This window comes from Populus alba, chromosome 13, assembly GCF_005239225.2.
Source record: "Populus alba chromosome 13, ASM523922v2, whole genome shotgun sequence".
Classification (NCBI taxonomy): domain Eukaryota; kingdom Viridiplantae; phylum Streptophyta; class Magnoliopsida; order Malpighiales; family Salicaceae; genus Populus; species Populus alba.
Window position 1 is genome coordinate 3,307,854 of NC_133296.1, and position 17,820 is coordinate 3,325,673.

Below are 17,820 nucleotides of genomic sequence, written 5' to 3' on the forward strand. Positions count from 1 at the left end.
GAAAATATAATAATCACAGCCTTTCCGAGCACGTAGAGCCAGCAGGCAGTGACCAGCAATAGTTAAGGGCAGGGCAGGTCACGCACGGCACTAACCACAAGTCAGACCCCATAAGCAAACGGAAACCAGCTCAAGAAAACACTGAATATGATATTCTTCTTAATTTCTCCTCTCCATCTCTTTCACTGAACGAAATACGTCAAGATAATAGTAGCAGCCATACCCATTAATCCCATCTTGGAATCCACAGCTCACTTTCCGGGTTATTGGGCTCCGGATCTGCCACCCAATTCACCAACACAGCACTCTTTTTCTCGGGTTTCCCATAAACATCCCCCATATATTCCCTTTCATCGTCTCGAACTCTATGCAGTTTCTCTCTCTTTCTCGAAGAACCAACACAAAACAAAGTACAGATATAAGTCTTTTTGCTAAGTTTTATTAGTAGTACTGCTTATACATACCAGGCTAAACAAAGTCTTCTTGCACATATATATGTATTGATAGTTGTAGTATTTCGTGTCATATATTTGCATGCATGGCAGGAAATCCTCCACCTGAAGGGTTGGGAGATGATTTCCTCGAGCAGATCTTGGCAGTGCAGCCACCTGGTTATGGTGGTGGTGGGGAGGTTATGGGGTCCACTAGCCTGCCCATGATGGGGCTGCAGTTAGGGTCTTGTGCTGGTAATGTTGGATTACTGAGGAGTAATGCTAATAATAACATGGGAATGATGCCTTTAGGGCTGAACTTAGAGCATCATGGGTTTTTAAGGCAACAACAAGATGATAGTGGTAGTTCCTTAGATACCAACAACAGCAATAATATCAATAACACTTCTCCTTCTATAAAATCTGCTCGAATCTTGGTAAGCTCTGTCCTTTTTTCCTCTCTAATTGCTGCTGTTATTCTGTTTTTTTGTCTAAATCCTCTTATTAATGCTAACTTATTATTTACTCTCTTTTTTTTCTGTATCCATCTTGGTGGTTTTCTAACTGGACTTGTCTGCTTGTTTGTTTGTGCTTTTGAGTTGGTTTTGTTATCTGTTTTTTTGCATTTGTCTTTTCATTTTTCTGGATTTTGTTTTGGTAAGAATAAAGATAACTGTTTGGCGCGCGCGCGCGCATATATATATATGGGGTGTGTCAGTTTTGGATTTCTTTGAGTGCATGACATGATGATACTAACAGGTTATTTTGTTTTCCGATTCAGGAAACATTTTGATTTCTTGCTAAGTTAGTTTGGAGAAACACTGATATATATAGTTTACTGTGTTTCTCCTCTCTCATTAGATAAAAAAAACTTAATAATATTGCCAACCATCAAAATTTGAAAAATGGAAACCAGAGACTAAGAGACTGATTTTGCTAATGGTAAATTTGGTCCAAAGGGTTGATTTGTAACTATGTAATCGTGGTGGCAGGGGAGAGATTCGGTGCACATGACAAGCTTGTTTCCAACATTTGGACATCTGCAGATTCATTCATCGATCCGGCCTACACCACCTCCTCCTGGACCACCTCAAATTCACCAGGTAAGAAACATGAGTGTTTGGACTAAAACACCTTGCTATTCACCTACATCTGGACAGCTTTTGTTATCCAACCATGTAAAATCTGGACATCTCAGATAGAACTCCCTTCTTCATTTTCTCCTTTCTATTTAAATTTGAGACTGAGAAGTACTGCCCTTTTTTATTGGGATAATAATTGTTTTTGGTTGTTAAATTCTTGGTTACTCAAAAATTATATTCAAGACTGGATGGCGCTTCATTTAATTGTTGGACAATATCATTAGGATGTGATTTTTTTTCTTCTAGTGTTCAGAATCTTGTGCTTTTAGGAGAAAGTATCACAGCACTAAATGCTTATTGGTACAAATACAATAGTACCTAGCTAGTTGTTTTTTCATCATTTCTAGCGGTAGTCTTTGTCAATATTCAGTGGAAAGATGATTGTCAGCATGCGCTTGTATAATTGCAGTACTCCTTAGGTAACTTGTGAATGCGTTTCTCTTTTCCTGTTGTGTCTCATCAATAAAAAGAAGAGGACTCCCTCTTAGGAATTGATCCTGGTCAAATGTTCATTATTTCTCAAATTTTCATGCTTGGCATGGTTTTCTGGGGTCAAAATTAAAAATTCGTTGAATTTCTTACTCGACGCAACTTTCCATTGTCAGCCTTAGTTGAATCGGTTTAATTAATTTGTGCAAGAACATGTCTTGAAAACTGTTGTGCAACCGTGACGACTGTGCAGCTAATTAAAATGATTTTTGAACTCAATTTGATGCTCAGACTCATTGCATCGCATCAACAGTAAAGCTCAAACTTTTTCAGTTTTTTCCTTCTGGGGTTACAGTTTGTTGTTAGCAGTAACTTGGTTGAACTTTATAATTTAATTTGTGTAGCTTGGTCTTTTCTTATCTGTACTGATTCTAGCTGAAATCCCTAGACCTGGGAAAAGAATAGTTTGAGAGGCCTTGAGGTTCTAGTAATTAGGCATGCATTAAAAATGATCAAACCACAGAGAGAAATATCACATTGTGAATTAGTAGCTGCATATATCACTTGCAAAGGCAGTCAATGCTGACAGATTTATCGTTTTGCCTGCCTTCCCTTTAAGGAGTACTACATGTTTTACTTGATGGATAATTTTTTCCTTCTTAAACCCCCATCATTGCATTGCATCTAAACATTTACCATCTGTTGTTTAAAATTTTTGCACAGATTAATAGCCATCCAAATCCAGGAGCAGTTTCAGCTGTACCACAACCGCCTGGCATCCGGCCACGGGTGCGTGCAAGACGGGGGCAAGCCACGGATCCACACAGTATTGCTGAGAGGGTATAAACTTGATCTCTATTTGCTCGATATTTCTGTTTATGGAATCTGTATATGAATATTCGTGTGGTTTCTTGGAAAATCTCTCCATATTTAAGTTGCAGAACAAGTAATTAATTCGTTATGCTTTATTTTTTTTCAACATTTCTATAGCTGCCAGTTTTTGATCATATGTTTTCTGGATGCAGCTGCGAAGAGTAAGAATCACGGAGAGGGTGAAGGCGTTGCAAGAATTGGTTCCCACTTGCAACAAGGTTTGCATATACCCGGTGCATTTACACAGTCAACTGGAGTTCTTCCTGTTCCTCTCCATAAATGTCCAATTATTGAATCTGCAACCTATCTATTGTTGAATCCTTTTATTCTTAACTCATGAAATTAATAGTTCGAATTTGCAATGTCGACAACATCAAGGAGTCGGTTTCTTTCCGAAACCACAAGATTAATTTCACCTTAGCCGATCTTTTTGTAGTTCCTAATTTTATTATATGCTAACATATTCCAAATTCCATGCAGACAGACAGGGCAGCCATGCTTGATGAAATTGTGGACTATGTGAAGTTTCTAAGACTCCAAATCAAGGTATTAGAATCGGAAGGCGCCTTTGCTATCCAAGCAGATTTATGATCTAGAGGAGATTGATTGTATTCCTTTATTATTCAAAATTATCTTTCTGGTATGCATTATTAAAGCATTAACAGGCTCTCACCTTGCTATCCAGAAGGCGAGTCTGATTCCAATAAGTCTATAAATTTTGTCATGAGGAGTTCTTCATATCATGGTGGGGCCATAACCTTTTGACTATCCTAGACATAGTTGAAGACTTTTAAATATTTGTTTAAATGAATTAGTTAAGATGTCGAGCCTGAAGTGGATCTGTCTTTCGTCGGCATCTGCACGCTTGCAATTAAATCATCATTGAATACATGAACCAGAAAGGGACATGAACTGTACTCCTGGCATTTCTGTCCTCATTTTTTTTGCACTATTTTTCTTGACCTCCATAATAATACTTTGATTTCATTTGCATGCTCAATCAGGTTCTGAGCATGAGCAGACTAGGTGCAGCAGGCGCTGTGGCTCAGCTTGTAGCCGATGTACCATTGTCATTAGTTCAGGTAGTAGAGTTAGAAGAAACGTTAATTGACACTTCTTTTCTTGAACTTTTTTTTCTTTTCATCATATCTATTAATTTATGGTTTTGATGAGATTAAGGGAGAGGGCAATGAAGGAGGAGCCAATCAGCAATCTTGGGAAAATTGGTCAAATGATGACACTGAACAAGAAGTAGCTAAGTTAATGGAAGAAGACGTTGGAGCTGCCATGCAATTGCTTCAGTCCAAGGCACTCTGCATCATGCCCATATCGCTTGCTTCAGCAATCTTCCGAGCACGCCCACCTAACGCATCAGCGCTCATCAACACCGAATCGAACACCCCTTCATAAACCTAAGCAAGAAAGTGCATACTTCGTGTGCTCGTCGATCATTCCAGCAGGCATCTGGGTCCCAAATCTTGTTCTTGTCCCATTTTTACATCGACAGTCAGTTCAAGTGTCAACTTCCACTAGTCGACCTTACTGAAAGAAAGAACGAAATAATGAATTCAGAGAAATTGTACTTCTTTTTTCCTGTTTCGTCAACCTCACGGGCACTTGATGTTATAGCCATGGTTAAGTCAAGGCAGAAACTTTCAAAACCTCCATTAATGTGCTAGTATTATCTATGGTGGGCCGGGGTTAGTGGAAAATGACCAAAATATTAGTGGTAAGAACTCTCTTTTCTTTCTCTTTGCATAGTGGGATGTAGGGCCTTTCAAAAGAGATTGATGGGCATGTGTATTATGTGTTTTATTATGTGTTTGGAGAAATTTGTATGCAAGTTGAAATAGATAATAGTAGGTTGCCTTCTAAAGTTCTGCAAGAAGCTTCTTTTTGGCAAAAATAATTGCCTGCCTTAGGTTGTTTATAGGGTGATTTTGTTTTCTTCTGAAAAAGTAAATAGAGCCCCCTTTCCATCCTCTCTTAAAATTAAAATAAAAAATGGTGGCCCTTTTGCAAATTCTTGCTTCAATGAATATTGAAGGAAGAGTTGTTGGAGAGAGACATGATCTCATATAGTTTTTTCCCTTCTTTCTTTTTCCAATGAGGGAATTTTATGGGCCAACTCATAAAGCTTGGAGCTTGCACCACTCACCAGATGCAAGCTCTCCCTGAAAACTGGGTTCCACAGTAAATGGTTCAGATCAGCCAGTTATTCAGACGTTCCTGACTGCCCTTGATCTTTTGATCTCTAAGGTATCGTCACCTCTGGCTTGCCCATGTTCTGGATGTTGCATCAGTGTTGCTTAAGACCTTGGAAAGTATGGAAAACAAATAGCACTAAGCTAATTATATGCTTTAGGCTAAGAGCCAAAGCAATCAAAGAAAAGCAAAGACATAGTAAATCCTGTTGGATATGTTTTCCTGCGTTAAGAAGTGGGAAGAAATTGTCAGACAACTCTCAGTTTTGGGCTTAACTGTGCGGCAAGGAAGGAAGGTGTTTGTTTTTTATTTGGAAATAAATTAAAATAATATATATATATATATATATATAATTATTAATATACCAAACGGTTTGGTTGTATTAGATGTAGTAAGGTTTAGGTTAGATTAAGATTACTTCAAGGCTGTCCAACTCAAGGTTGTCAATTTTATTTTGATAAATATTTTGGTTTTTTTAATTAAAATTAAATGTTTCAGTTTTGAAGTGTTTCGACATGTCGTTTTAAAATTATACTATATATATATATATATATATATATATATATATATATATATATATATTCAATAAACATAATTTAAATTCAAGATAAATTAATTATAAATTATCCAATACAAACACAATGCCAAACAAAATATAATTTTAAAATTTAAAATATTTTAAATATAAAGTTAGGTCAATGTTATCAAGTGGCTAATCCCCTGTTTTGTTTAAATTTCTATAAAGTATAAATATGAAAAAAAATGAATATAAATTATATATATTAGATATAAATTTAATTTTAAAAAATTAATATCATTATTAATAAAAATAATAGTAATAATTTTTAATATTATTATTAATATCAGGGTGTGCTGAGGTGGGGGAGTTGGAGCAGGCGTGGATGTTTTTTGATCAAATGCTTTGTGGGGATATTGTTTCTTGGAACTCTTTGATTACGGGATATGCCTGTAGGGGTGGTTTTTCAATGGTAAAGGATTTAATCATAGACTTGGTGATGGAGAATGTTATACCCGACGCTGTCTCCAAGATTAGATTAGTCTCTGCCGCAGCAGAAACTGGAGCTCCGGATCAAGGGAGGCGGGCACACGGGTGAGTAATTAGACTCTTTCTTGGGTTCAGCATTGATTGGACATGTATCGCAACCGTGGAGTATTGAAAGGGCTTTTTTTGGTTTTCAAGGAAGTTAATAAAAAGGATGTCACTGTATGGACAACAATGATAACAGGATTTGCTTTCCATGGTTATGGAAGCAAGGCATTGCAACTGTTCTATGAGATGCAGGAAGATGCAAGTCCAGACAACGTGACTTTTGTTTCTGTTCTTTCAGCTTGTAGCCATAGTGGACTTGAGATCAAGGGATTAAAATTTTCAGTTCTGTGAAAGACCATGGCATTGAACCAGTGGTCGAGCACCATGGATGTTTGGTAGATGTTTTAGCACGACCAGGGAGGTTGTCTGAGGAAAAAGATATCATTAATAAATGCTTGCCAAGATGTGGAAACGGCGGAGATAGCTTCCAGGGAACCGCTAAATTTAGACCCTGAGGAAGGAGGAGGATGCACGTTGCTGTCTAACATATATGCTGCTAGTGGAAGGTGGAGCTACTCCAAAAAGATTAGGGAGACCACCATGGAGAATAGAGGAGTGAAGAAGACTGATGGACACAGTGTGGTTGTGGATGGAGTCATCCACAATTTTTTATCTCCTCAGACAAGTGCCATCCAGGATGGGTGGACATCGCCAATTTTGAACTGTCTGAAAAACGAGATGAAGCTAGGAGATGATTTTACACAAGTACTGGACACATGTTGATAGAGGTTTGATTGTTTAACCTTCTTCTTCAATAACACGAGATGCAGAGATATTTCATCTGTTGTCTGCCGGCTGCTGCATTGGCGTGTCATTCCAAACATGCAAACAATATTCTTTTCCTGCGACGCTCATTCAAATTAAGAGGGCTGATGGAGCGCACGATGAGGCTGTGGTTTACAAGCAGCAAGATTAGGATACCGGTCTGGAAGTATATTGTTGCACAAGGGTTCTTAAGAATTAGCTAAATCGGTGACCAGATGAAAATGAGGCTTCCATTTTAAGCAGCTCAGTGAATCTAGATCAACAATCATCAAAATCAACTACTCTGGATGGAGAAATGGAACACCAGAGGAAGGAAAAGGAATCCAAGCTCCTGATTCAGCTTGGAAAGATGGAGGAGAAAGATGAAAAAAATGGAAACAGGTCTTCCCATTATCTCAAACTTAATTAACTATATCAAGCACATGAATCCTTCTTCCTGTGTGGCCTTCTCATCCATTCATCTTCATTTCTATCCAAATACTGGTAAAAAATCAAGTTGAAAGACATCATTCTTATAAAAATAATACACCAGACACAATGGAGGCATTGAATTGCAACATGCATCACGCTGGTGAGCCAATCTCGGACACTACTTGGTTTCAAACTCGGTTTAGTTTTATGGAAAAGCAAAGTGGCAGATCTTTAAATGGAGCGACTTCCCTGCCGGCGAGAGATTTATAAAAGTGGGAACATGGACAAGTGTCAACATATACATAAAAATAATGTCCTCGAACAGTCTGAAAACAATCTTAGACACCTTCAGAATGCCCTTCGAGGGTATACAACAGTCACGAAGTTTGTCTACTCAGCAACTATGATTTCTGTACAGAGGAAAACAACCGCTACAATACCGGTATCTGCAAAAATAATTTACATCCTAATCATCAGAACACTGGATCAGCTATTTAAACGAGTCAAAAAGTCCTGCACGGTCATCTGTATCTTCAACAGAACTTGTTACCATCTTTTGACCTTATTTCGCATCAATGCAAGGCCCAATCTACTTTCCTCATTCCAAATATTGCCAATAATTCAAAGATTGATGTTGCAAGCAGTAAACCTATCTAATCACGTTGTCCCAGAGCTTGCAGTAACTCCACTGCCATCTCTCAACCCTTGGAGGCACGTATGCAGGGTTTTTTGCACACTTTCTGCAACTACTCTCAACCTTCCTAGGGCATCTCCTGTCGAAGATCCTTTCACTTCCACAGTTTGAGCCACCCTCTGTTTACTTTTCTCCCAGTCATCAACATGTGACCAGCAAGCTCGGCCGCCATGGCTTCCTTCCATGCCAAGGAAAGACACATTCATGGTTTCACCAAACAAGTATCTCAACCTCACTGAGACACAGTAGGGTAACCAGGCAGCACCACCCGCAGCATTAATGTGAGGTATGTGAGCAGGATCAAGGACAACAGTCAGTGCAAAATCAACAAAATTATGGGGCCGATCATAATGGATATTACTTTTTGCAGCAGATGAATTCTCAGCCACATTTAACCCCGTATGATTTTCAAGGCATAATTCAATTCGGGGTTTTTGTCCAGGTGCCATCTCCCCACCTTGTGCCTGAGCCAACCCTTTCTTCCATGCAATTAATTTTAAAAATTCTTTTAAAACCGATATGGGTAGAGTGAGAAAGGTAATGAATGATGCAACACGAGAAGCATCATAGGGCTCTGATGCTACCCGGCGACTGAAATAGTCGCATATTTCTCCAATTTCAGATTGAGTCAGTTCTTCTTGAGCAGCTGCACTGTTTTGTTGCTGCTGTTGCTGCTGTTGATGATGAAAGCGCTTGACGCTAAGTACTTGAAGAAGAAGTTGAACTCTGTGGACACTTACAGCAAACACATAGCCCCTGCAGAGAAAAAATAATAATCAGATCATGCAAGAAAATGGACAAACAAGGTCCCAGCACAAAGACACAGCAAATACATATAGCCCTTCCAGGAGACAAACATACTCTGGCCTGGAAATATTTAAAAATACACCACCATTACAGATAACAGCAAACACTGTTATCTGCAGTTTTGCACTGACTTGCAACAAGGAAAAAAGATTCTTGTACTTACCCCACAAAGAAGCGCAAGGCTGGCTGTTCCTGGTCCAAATTCAAGAGCGCACCTTCATTTTCCTTCAAAATTGACCCTAGGATCTCTTTCAAAAGGCCTGGTAATTGAGCAAAAAGCCACAGCACTCCAAGGTATTTAAGAATGCCTCTTAGAACCTTCTTAAGAGCAACAAGAGGAACCCATCCACCTCCATACCCTCCATCATCACCAAGACCGATAATGGCTGTATTCAGCTCTCCTCTAACATGAGCAGGGACACCAACACCAGGGGATCTGCGTATGGGCAATCCTGAGCTTAGGACAGCCAAATTTGATGATCCCGGAACAGCATTTCCAACACGATTCAATGCAGCCACCTGATTTGCTGCCCTGGATGTTGCTGAAGAATTAGGAAGGTTAACTCTATTTCCATTAACACTTGATAGTTGAGAACATGAACTTGGGTTAGGATTGTTAGAATTTCCCAGTCCAACTGTCTGGTGACCACCAGCAAAGCCAGGATCTAATCCATTCAGTTCTTGGGCAACATGCTCCATGATGAAAGGGCGAAACTGTGGGCAGGGTAATGATCCTCCAACTGAAGGACCCCCCTTAGGTGGTGTTGCTGGTTGCAACCAAACCTGATCTCCAGCAAAGCAACGCATATCAACTGCAAAATGCTTCCGGTATATAATCCGGATCCAGTACGGGCCTCGTAGTACAACAGAGACATCAATTGGCAACAGTGAGCTGGGAACAATGCCAGGGCCACCTCGACCAGTAGCAGCTAACATTGCAACATTATGAGGGTTGTGATTCCCAAGAGGTCCAGTACTAGAAGAAACATTGCTTACAGGGCCAGAAGTTAGCTGGCTAATATTATTCACCAAACCGCTGGGCAAGAGTCCCTGGGATTGGATGTACCCTGCCTGTTTCGGCATAGAAGCAACAGTTGCTGTTGCACCTGGAACAGCTGGAGCAGGACCAGCTCTTGCAGGGCGAGTAGCAGCAGCAAGAGCATGCAAGGGTCCAGCAGTTAGGCGAATGCAATCCAACAGGGATGCAACTTCAGCCCCATTTATAAAATCTTCCAGGAACTAAACAAAATACCAAATTCTAGAGATGTAAGAGCAGCTCACTTAAGTCACAAACACAGCATAAAACACAAGATCACAAAACAAAAATAACTAAAACTAGATCCATGATAAAGCTGAACAACAAAAGTTCTATACAGCATCAGAATTTTACCAGGTATATCAAAATATACATTAAGAAAGGAAAACAGTATTAATCAGTAAAATACATGACTTGTACCATCCAAAACTGTTTTGCCTCTTTAGTGTTAATCAACTACTGACAATAAGGCATCACAAAAAGAATTCAATGTACAAACCGCAAGACCAGCTGACTGCAGAAGAGCACTTCAAAGCAAAATATCATTATGATAGATATCTGAAGAGAGCTGAAATTTAGTGGTGTGGTGCAGGATAGACAGGACTGCAATCAGACATGAAAAAGAAGAAAAAACAAGGGACTGGATTGCAACCAGATAGTAATTTAACAATTGAGAAGACAAAAACACAGGAAAAAGAAAACGTAAAATCTATGCTGGTTTAAACAAGTGAAAAGATGGACCAAAAATGATGGTGAATCGCATAGAGCACGTGAGCTGCTCCACAAGAACTTCATGTCATGATGATAAATGCAGGTGACCAAAATAACTAAGTATAAACACATTGATGACAATAACCGAACATAAGCACAGTAAAGATTGAAATAAAAAATGAACACAAACAAAAATAAAATATAACACACCTTAGTATGAGGCCAAAGTTGGTCTGGTAAAACATGCAATGTGCACCCTTCTTTACCCGATTCCCACTCAACAACAAAACGAGCTAGAACACCTGAACCAAAGCTAAACCACAAACTCATCAGTCCAACTGCCTCAATTCTAAATGCCCTCCTCATCTGTTCAAACAACTTATCAGCTCCCACTCCCTCAGGAGCATTTTTTCCTCCAATGGGCAGTTTAAGATCAGAGTTTGCACTGCTTTCCTCTAGTTTCTCATCTGCTCTTACTCCAAGCAGCTTCCGCATTCCAAGAGCAAACATTCTAGCATTAGAAAGCCTTTGAATATCTGCCACTAGCTTCTTTATACTATCAGACTCAACAGACTGGTAACTCAGGACAACGCCATCTGGATCATAACGAATGTGGGAATCCACATCAGATGCATTCGCAATATGGACCCCAGAACCCCAGGGAGTGCCACTGCTTCCCTTCTGAAGTTCCCACAAATCCCTGAAGTGCTGATCATTTATTTTGATATCCCAATGCATGCTTCCAGGTCTGCCAAGCCGCAAGCAAATATGTTGCCATGAATCACCTCGCGCAAGTGGAAGTCGGAACCATATATTTGAGGATGCGCTTCTTAGACCCACTTCTTCAACATATGGAATGTCCAAGTCGTCCATCTGGCTAGTTAGTCTAGCATGCTTAATGGAAAGTGAGCAATGTCTAACCATGTGAAGAAGAGCAGAGACGTAAATGCTTGAAGGTGAATTCCCTTTATTTGCTTCCGCAATAAGATTCCCATAGCTGTATCTCTCATTTTTATAAACCATTTCTGATGATACAAGCATCCGTGAAGAAACCTGCTGAAAGTGAGCTGATTCTGATGTTCTTCTTCTCTTAGAAAATCCTGCTTTAGCATCTATATCTTGGAGAGATGGAATCATGCTCAACATGTCTAAAACTGTGCGCTTTCTTGGATTTTTTTCATGTATGGATAAATCATGACTAGAGCCCAGAGATACTGCAGTTTCTCCTGCTGTATGGGCTGAAAAAGGTATTTTCTAGTCAAACATGGCTAAAATAGCAGAAGAAAAATGAAAGTCGGAAAAGTATCCTGTGAATTTAATGAATGCAGATAAAATTATAGAAGGTCTTACATACGGAAGTTGTAGCTAATGGGCTTGATCCAGCAACTCTGAACACAGACCCAGCTGGCGAGCTTCTGGCTCCAATAGGTTTCACATTTGATGCTGAAATTCGAGAGCCTGTTGGTGGAGATGGAGATGACAATCGAGAGGGCCTAATCCCAGATAGTGCATCCTTTGATGCATCATTCAGCAGTCTTAGATGATCATCGTCCATTGCGGAATTAGTGCCAACCTCAACCAGATGTTGAGATCTAAGAGAAGACAAATCCTGATCAGATTTTGAAGCTGATAATATTTTCACAGCTGTGGTCCTTCCTAGACCAGAAGATAGTGAACTGAATGAACTGGAATGCACAGATCCCTTCAGGTTGTTTGATGGATACAAGGATCCGTTATAGTGAGAGGCCACACTTGACACTTTTGCAACACTGTTAACTTGTGACCCCTGCATGCCTGCTTCCCACTTAGGAGAAGGAGTTCCAGCTTTAATAGTATGAAGATTCATCAGAACAGAGCCAAAATGAGAAGCAGGAGATGCATTGAATGAGGTAACATTCTGAAGTGGGAATGAAGGTACAGATGCCCCTTTCTCAAGTTCAAATACTTCATCAACAACGGATGAAAAACTTGATGGAGGACATCCTGCAATTGGCATGAGACCCTCTAGACGGAATTCTGATAGAAGACCATGTTCGGATGTCTGGTTATAAGGAGAGGCATTAGGCAAAAGGTGATTCAATTTTCCCAGGTCAACAATACTCAGATCATCTTCAAGCATCTGCATCTGGTTAACGTCGATCTTCTTCATGCGCATTACAGCAGTTGAGTCATTAGACGAATGAACTTTTCCAGATGGATCTGGTTGTGTCTCCAGCAACTTAAACAGAGGTTTGAAATCCTTATCAAGTTGTGCCAGCAGAAAATACAAATTCCCACAGTCTGGGAACCCCATTAGCAGCATAGTTGAACCATTCAAAAGGTTTTTAGGTACTTTCACTGCAGCAAAACCATGTTCATATACCTGCAAAATTCATATCCTATGTTTTAGTGACTTTTACCCATGAATGCCTAGGCGAAATTCAAAATTCAGAGCCATTTAATCAGATCTAATAAGACATTCATTTTTTTTCTCAAAATTAAAAGTTACCTCGAGACCTAAGAACCTGCCAATAGATGCAAATAAGTGCAAGATACTTTTGCTCCTCAAACTAATGAAAACTTCTGCTGCAGTTATGCTTCCTTGATTTAAAGCTTCTTCAAAATCTATCAGCACTGAAGGTGTAATTATATTTTGGGATGATCGGAGGAGAAAACGGCCATTCCTGCAAGAAAAAATGAAACTCAGACAATGTAGAAAATGTGAGAAATGCATCCCCTAACAGGCATTAAATGTAATAGAACAGAGCCTTATTGTGTACAGTTTCTAATATGAAACAAAGAAGTTTGTTATACACAAGGATGGACAGCTTCTTCAAGAGTTTTTTAGCATATCAATACCAGTAGTCTAAATTGCCCTTCTTTATGCGTATACATACTAGATGATGACCATTTATCCTTAAAAGAAAGAAAAAAGAAAATTGAGAGTTATAAAATCCTTATTATGTCCCTGTTTTAGCTTTTCCACACACAAAGGAAGAATTAGACAACCCAGAAGTAGACATGCAGATGAAATAAAAATTGTTCCATATGCATGGGTCAAGGGAAGACACCTTATATTTATTCCAAGGGTAAAAAACGATGATCCATAGGCACGAACATGCAGTACTTCCTGCCCCTCTTGATCCCCACCATCAGACTTAGTTTCTTTCTGCATATAGAATTCAATAAAGGGAAAAGAATAATTCAGGAATGATATGCCTTTAAGATCATAGCTACAAAAAAATAAATGCACCAAACAAAAAGGTAATTATCCTCCATGAAGACAGTCTTAAACACACCAGAGGAACTAAGGCTCCTTCACTATTTATGCACCACAAGTTTCTTGATTTGAGAATTTCTAAAAGCTCAAGCAAAATGTGTTGAAAAATCCATATTAAATGAAAACCAACCTTTTTATGGTCAACATCAGGTTCATCCATGTGGAACTGAAGAATAATGTCACCTGCAGCACGGCAGATCTGAACATTTTTTCCCAGCTCTTTCTGAATTTCAAGCAAACGAGTATATCTATTACAACATATTGCTCTGAGAAGCAACTTCTCAACATCGATGCAGCTCTGGTCAAGGGAGAATTCTGCCCCCCTTCCATTTAGAGGATCTATAACAAAAGTGCTATGAATACATTTTATCTGGAGATCAGGTCCTGGTTCAATTTTTATAAATGGGCAAATCCCCGAGTCGGATGTGCCCAAGTTTTTATCCAAATCTAACCAATATATAATTTTCAAACCTGGTGTTCGTAAACCAGCTGAATCAGCTTCTCCATCTTGATTTAGCTGAGTGGCATTACTACTACTGCTATCAGATATGAGCTCAAACCGAATTACATCTTTCCATCTTCCTTGACGGAGTGCTTGTACTTGCCTTAGAACAGTATCCATAACTAATGCAACACAAAGCTCATGAAGAACTGAATATAGAATTGTAAATGGATTCTCTGCTGCAGCCATTCTGCGCTCCAAATCATCTCCCAGAACATGCCGTCGCAATTCTTCCAGTTTCACAGATCCACTTCTCTCACCAACAAGCAATTCCATATGTAGTATCCTCCACATTGAAAGGTGCCCTCTGTAGCCAAGAGTAACTAAAACTTTAAATTCTCCATCCACACGAAGCAATGCAGTACCATCAGACACTTTCACCTTGGAAATTTCCTTTGGTAATGAAACTTCAAGTAACTTGGATTGCACAAGTGTGTCCAACTTTCTCAAAGCTGGCTTCTGCTGAACCTCAGTTAATGTTCCCTGGATACCCACATCTTCTATACATTTTGGTAAACGCTCATAAGATCCAGTTAGGAGTACTTCTATAGCAGATGGAACATCATAGCTAGGAGCACGAGCCTGTTGTAGCCCCTCGTGCATGAAAAATAAAGAGTCTGCAGCTTGGATAAAACAAGTATCATGACTTGACAAGGTTGATTGAAGTTGCTGACAATATTGTATCAACGGAACCTGCAAAAAAGTTGAGTTAAAAATCAGTATTATTTGAACATTAAAGTGGCCTTCCATTCCATAACTTACACAAGAATCAGAAAAATAAAATTACCAATAACACGTTAGATTTTAACAAAATTAAGACTTTTTAAATTTCAAATGCTTGGGAAATACTTGAGGCCCGACATGTGTTCTTGAGCTATTGTAGAATATTGAGTTTTGATGATGAAGTTAATGACTTAGGAAGTTGGAAGTTTTTTCACTAGTTTATTTTGTCCTTGTACATAAAAGGTTGCCACCTTCTAAACTTCAAATGTTCATAATGCTTTCCACATAAGATTGTACACGAGGACTATGGACAGAAGCAGATGCCTATTCTGCAATTTTGCCCTATTCATCTCGACCAACAAACCATGATTGCAATAACCCACCATGTATACAAAGGTTTGTTGGTTTCTAATCTCATGTGATAATACTGATTCAATACCATCAATACCTTTTCCTACTGAAATCTGGTGCCTTAGTTAATGGCACAACATGAATGTATTGACTATAGACACAGCATATGCTTTGGAAATTTTCAAACCCAAATTACTTTCAGAAGGCTAAATAAACCCCTCAAATAAAATTTCAGCACATATCTTAAAACTAATGTTCATAGTGCTTGAGCACTGATGCTGATCTATCTCATTCAACTCTCTAGCACTATTTATATAATTGGATTTAAATCTAGGCTGGCTCTTTGATAATGTTAGCAACGTTCATCAGGAAAATAACACGATCTACCAACAGATAAATATCAAAAAAAATTTTGCTTCTTGACTACACAAGCTACTGGAAACAATAAACTCCCACACATTACCTCCTCCATTATGTTTACTTTTGCAAGCATGTTCATATTTTTTTTCTAATTGCACACAGCATTGACTTAAATTTAGAGAGGGGGGTATGAGATTTTTTTCCACCGACTATTGAGTCAAAAATCAAGCAAATTTATAGTATCTCCTCCCGAGTTCAAAACTTTGGAGGAAAATTTTAATTCAAATTACTGCGAATGAAGATATATCCGATTTCATCTTTTATAAGGAACGCTAATATAATTACTGGAATGCAGTTAGCAATCTACCAAATTTCCTAGCATTTCCAACAAATCAAGTCCCAAGAAAATGCTTGAGAATTTCTTCCCAGTTCTACATTTCGAATAGATCCTAAACTCACCAAAACAACCTATAACAAATTAAAAAATTAAACTAACAAACCAAAACTTGCACACTCTTTTATCCAATTAGTCACCCAACCAATGACTTGCCTGTAGCCACAAATTTCCAATTTTAAAAAAAATCAAAATCACCCAAATGAGCCACATACTCCAGAGACCAGCATTCTCAAACTAAACTAGCAATCTTTTAACAATAGCCCAAAAATTCAATCCTTCATTCCTTACAGCCACAATTTTTTAACACATAAAAATCTCAGCAAACCCTAAATTCAAAAGTATTCAAGTCTAGAGCAAAAACCCAAAATTTCCTTCTTCAACCAATAAAAAAAAATATTATTGACCTGTTGGCACCATTTAGCAAGGACAATGAGTCTAGGCATACGCTGTTGAGTGTGAATCAAATTAACTCTTTAACACAAAAACCCAACCAAGCAAAAAAAAAAAAATCTTCTTGACCTGTTGGCACCATTTAGCAAGGACATTGAGCCTAAGCATACGCTGTTGAGTGTGAACCAAGTACTTCAAAAGACTAATCTTCTTGTCAGAATCAGATTGTTGGGTGGTTTTGGATTTGTCCACCAATTCTTTCAAAGAAAGAAACGAGTCCTCAGCAGCTCGACTCACGAGAGTCGAGAATTCCACAGTTTGTTGCCCTAACTCAGCCATTCCAGGTCTTCAAGAGTTAGGGCTTTATTTCTTCTTTTGGTTTCTTACTGGATTTGCGTATTACTATTACTGTTATGAAGGCATAATAGAAGAAGCTAGGGTTTTTGGAGACAGAAACAGAAGAATAGGTTTTGTTTTCTTTTACTTTTATGTTCTGTTTTTTTAAGGTTTCGGAAGGGGAGAGAGATGTCAGATTATTGGAGTCTGAAGGAAATTCGAGGCCTTTTCCCGGCTCTCCCCTCTCTTTTTTTCCTTTCCTTTTGTAAACGAATAGAGAGAAGATAGAAGCGTTAGCTTGCTAATCTGCTTGCCATTTATGTGATTAGGAGCCCGTTTGGCTATGCGTTAGAAGTTGCGTTTTTTCAAAAACGCAAGAAGCAAGTGTTTGGTTAACTAAAAAACGCTGCTTACTGTGCATGGTCCCACATCCAAATCGCGTGAGAAACGCAGGAAAATGAAAAGCAGGGAAATGCTGCTTTCGGGAAATCCAACCATGATACACTGTTCACTGAACAGTGTATCATGCACTCCACTGTTCACTGAACAGTGGAGCATGTAAACAGTGCAAAAATTGCACTGTTCACGTGAAATTTTTTTTTTTTTTAAGTGTTAATTTTTTTAACATTTAGAAAAAAAACATTAGTATAAAGTGAATTTATCGCACTGTAATATCAATTTTATACCTGATAATATTTTATCTACGCTCAAAAAATTATAAAAACTGTAGTTCTTATCGGATGAATTTTGTATGTAATGAAATTATAAATAGTTTAATGGAATAATAAAAAATATTTTTTATAAAGTATTTTTTATTTCATGATGTAATAGGAGTAATTAATTCTACAATATTTAAATTTAAAACCATTAATATTAATATATATTTT

At 38.5% G+C, this 17,820-nt stretch overlaps 2 protein-coding genes across 4 annotated transcripts; one reads left to right on the top strand and one right to left on the bottom strand.

The window, feature by feature from the left end:
* Nucleotides 1-70: 70 nt before the first annotated feature.
* On the top strand, nt 71-4,763 carry LOC118044037 (transcription factor UNE12). Of its 2 annotated transcripts, none has more exons than XM_035052183.2 (7): nt 71-868; nt 1,424-1,534; nt 2,726-2,842; nt 3,028-3,093; nt 3,356-3,421; nt 3,880-3,957; nt 4,049-4,763. In XM_035052183.2, exons 1-7 carry the CDS (start codon nt 539-541, stop codon nt 4,283-4,285), a joined length of 1,005 nt encoding a protein of 334 aa, XP_034908074.1. In that variant the 5' UTR covers nt 71-538; the 3' UTR covers nt 4,286-4,763. The 2 variants fall into 2 exon arrangements, with proteins under 2 accessions (XP_034908074.1, XP_034908075.1); XM_035052184.2 differs by having other exon boundaries at nt 74-868; nt 4,055-4,763.
* Nucleotides 4,764-7,648: 2,885 nt separating this feature from the next.
* Nucleotides 7,649-17,283, bottom strand: LOC118044036 (mediator of RNA polymerase II transcription subunit 14). 2 transcript variants are annotated; one of them, XM_035052181.2, is made up of 8 exons: nt 16,727-17,283; nt 14,005-15,069; nt 13,666-13,763; nt 13,104-13,278; nt 11,966-12,977; nt 10,826-11,853; nt 9,032-10,107; nt 7,649-8,817 (listed from the first exon to the last, which is right to left on the bottom strand). In XM_035052181.2, the coding sequence occupies exons 1-8, from the start codon at nt 16,934-16,936 to the stop codon at nt 8,025-8,027; spliced, it is 5,457 nt and encodes a 1,818-aa protein (XP_034908072.1). In that variant the 5' UTR covers nt 16,937-17,283; the 3' UTR covers nt 7,649-8,024. The 2 variants fall into 2 exon arrangements, with proteins under 2 accessions (XP_034908072.1, XP_034908073.1); XM_035052182.2 differs by having other exon boundaries at nt 16,612-16,738.
* Between the last annotated feature and the right edge of the window lie 537 nt (nt 17,284-17,820).

Excerpts from the sequence above, each read along its gene's own strand:
- LOC118044037 (XM_035052183.2), top strand. The coding sequence starts at position 539 with ATGGCAGGAAATCCTCCACCTGAAGGGTTGGGAGATGATTTCCTCGAG. Across the intron at positions 2,843-3,027 it reads CACACAGTATTGCTGAGAGG|CTGCGAAGAGTAAGAATCAC; the intron begins GTATAAACTTGA and ends TTCTGGATGCAG. Across the intron at positions 3,958-4,048 it reads TACCATTGTCATTAGTTCAG|ATTAAGGGAGAGGGCAATGA; the intron begins GTAGTAGAGTTA and ends GGTTTTGATGAG.
- LOC118044036 (XM_035052181.2), bottom strand. The coding sequence starts at position 16,936 with ATGGCTGAGTTAGGGCAACAAACTGTGGAATTCTCGACTCTCGTGAGT. Across the intron at positions 12,978-13,103 it reads GCAGGTTCTTAGGTCTCGAG|GTATATGAACATGGTTTTGC; the intron begins GTAACTTTTAAT and ends TGAATTTTGCAG. Across the intron at positions 11,854-11,965 it reads ATTAGCTACAACTTCCGTAT|CCCATACAGCAGGAGAAACT; the intron begins GTAAGACCTTCT and ends TACCTTTTTCAG.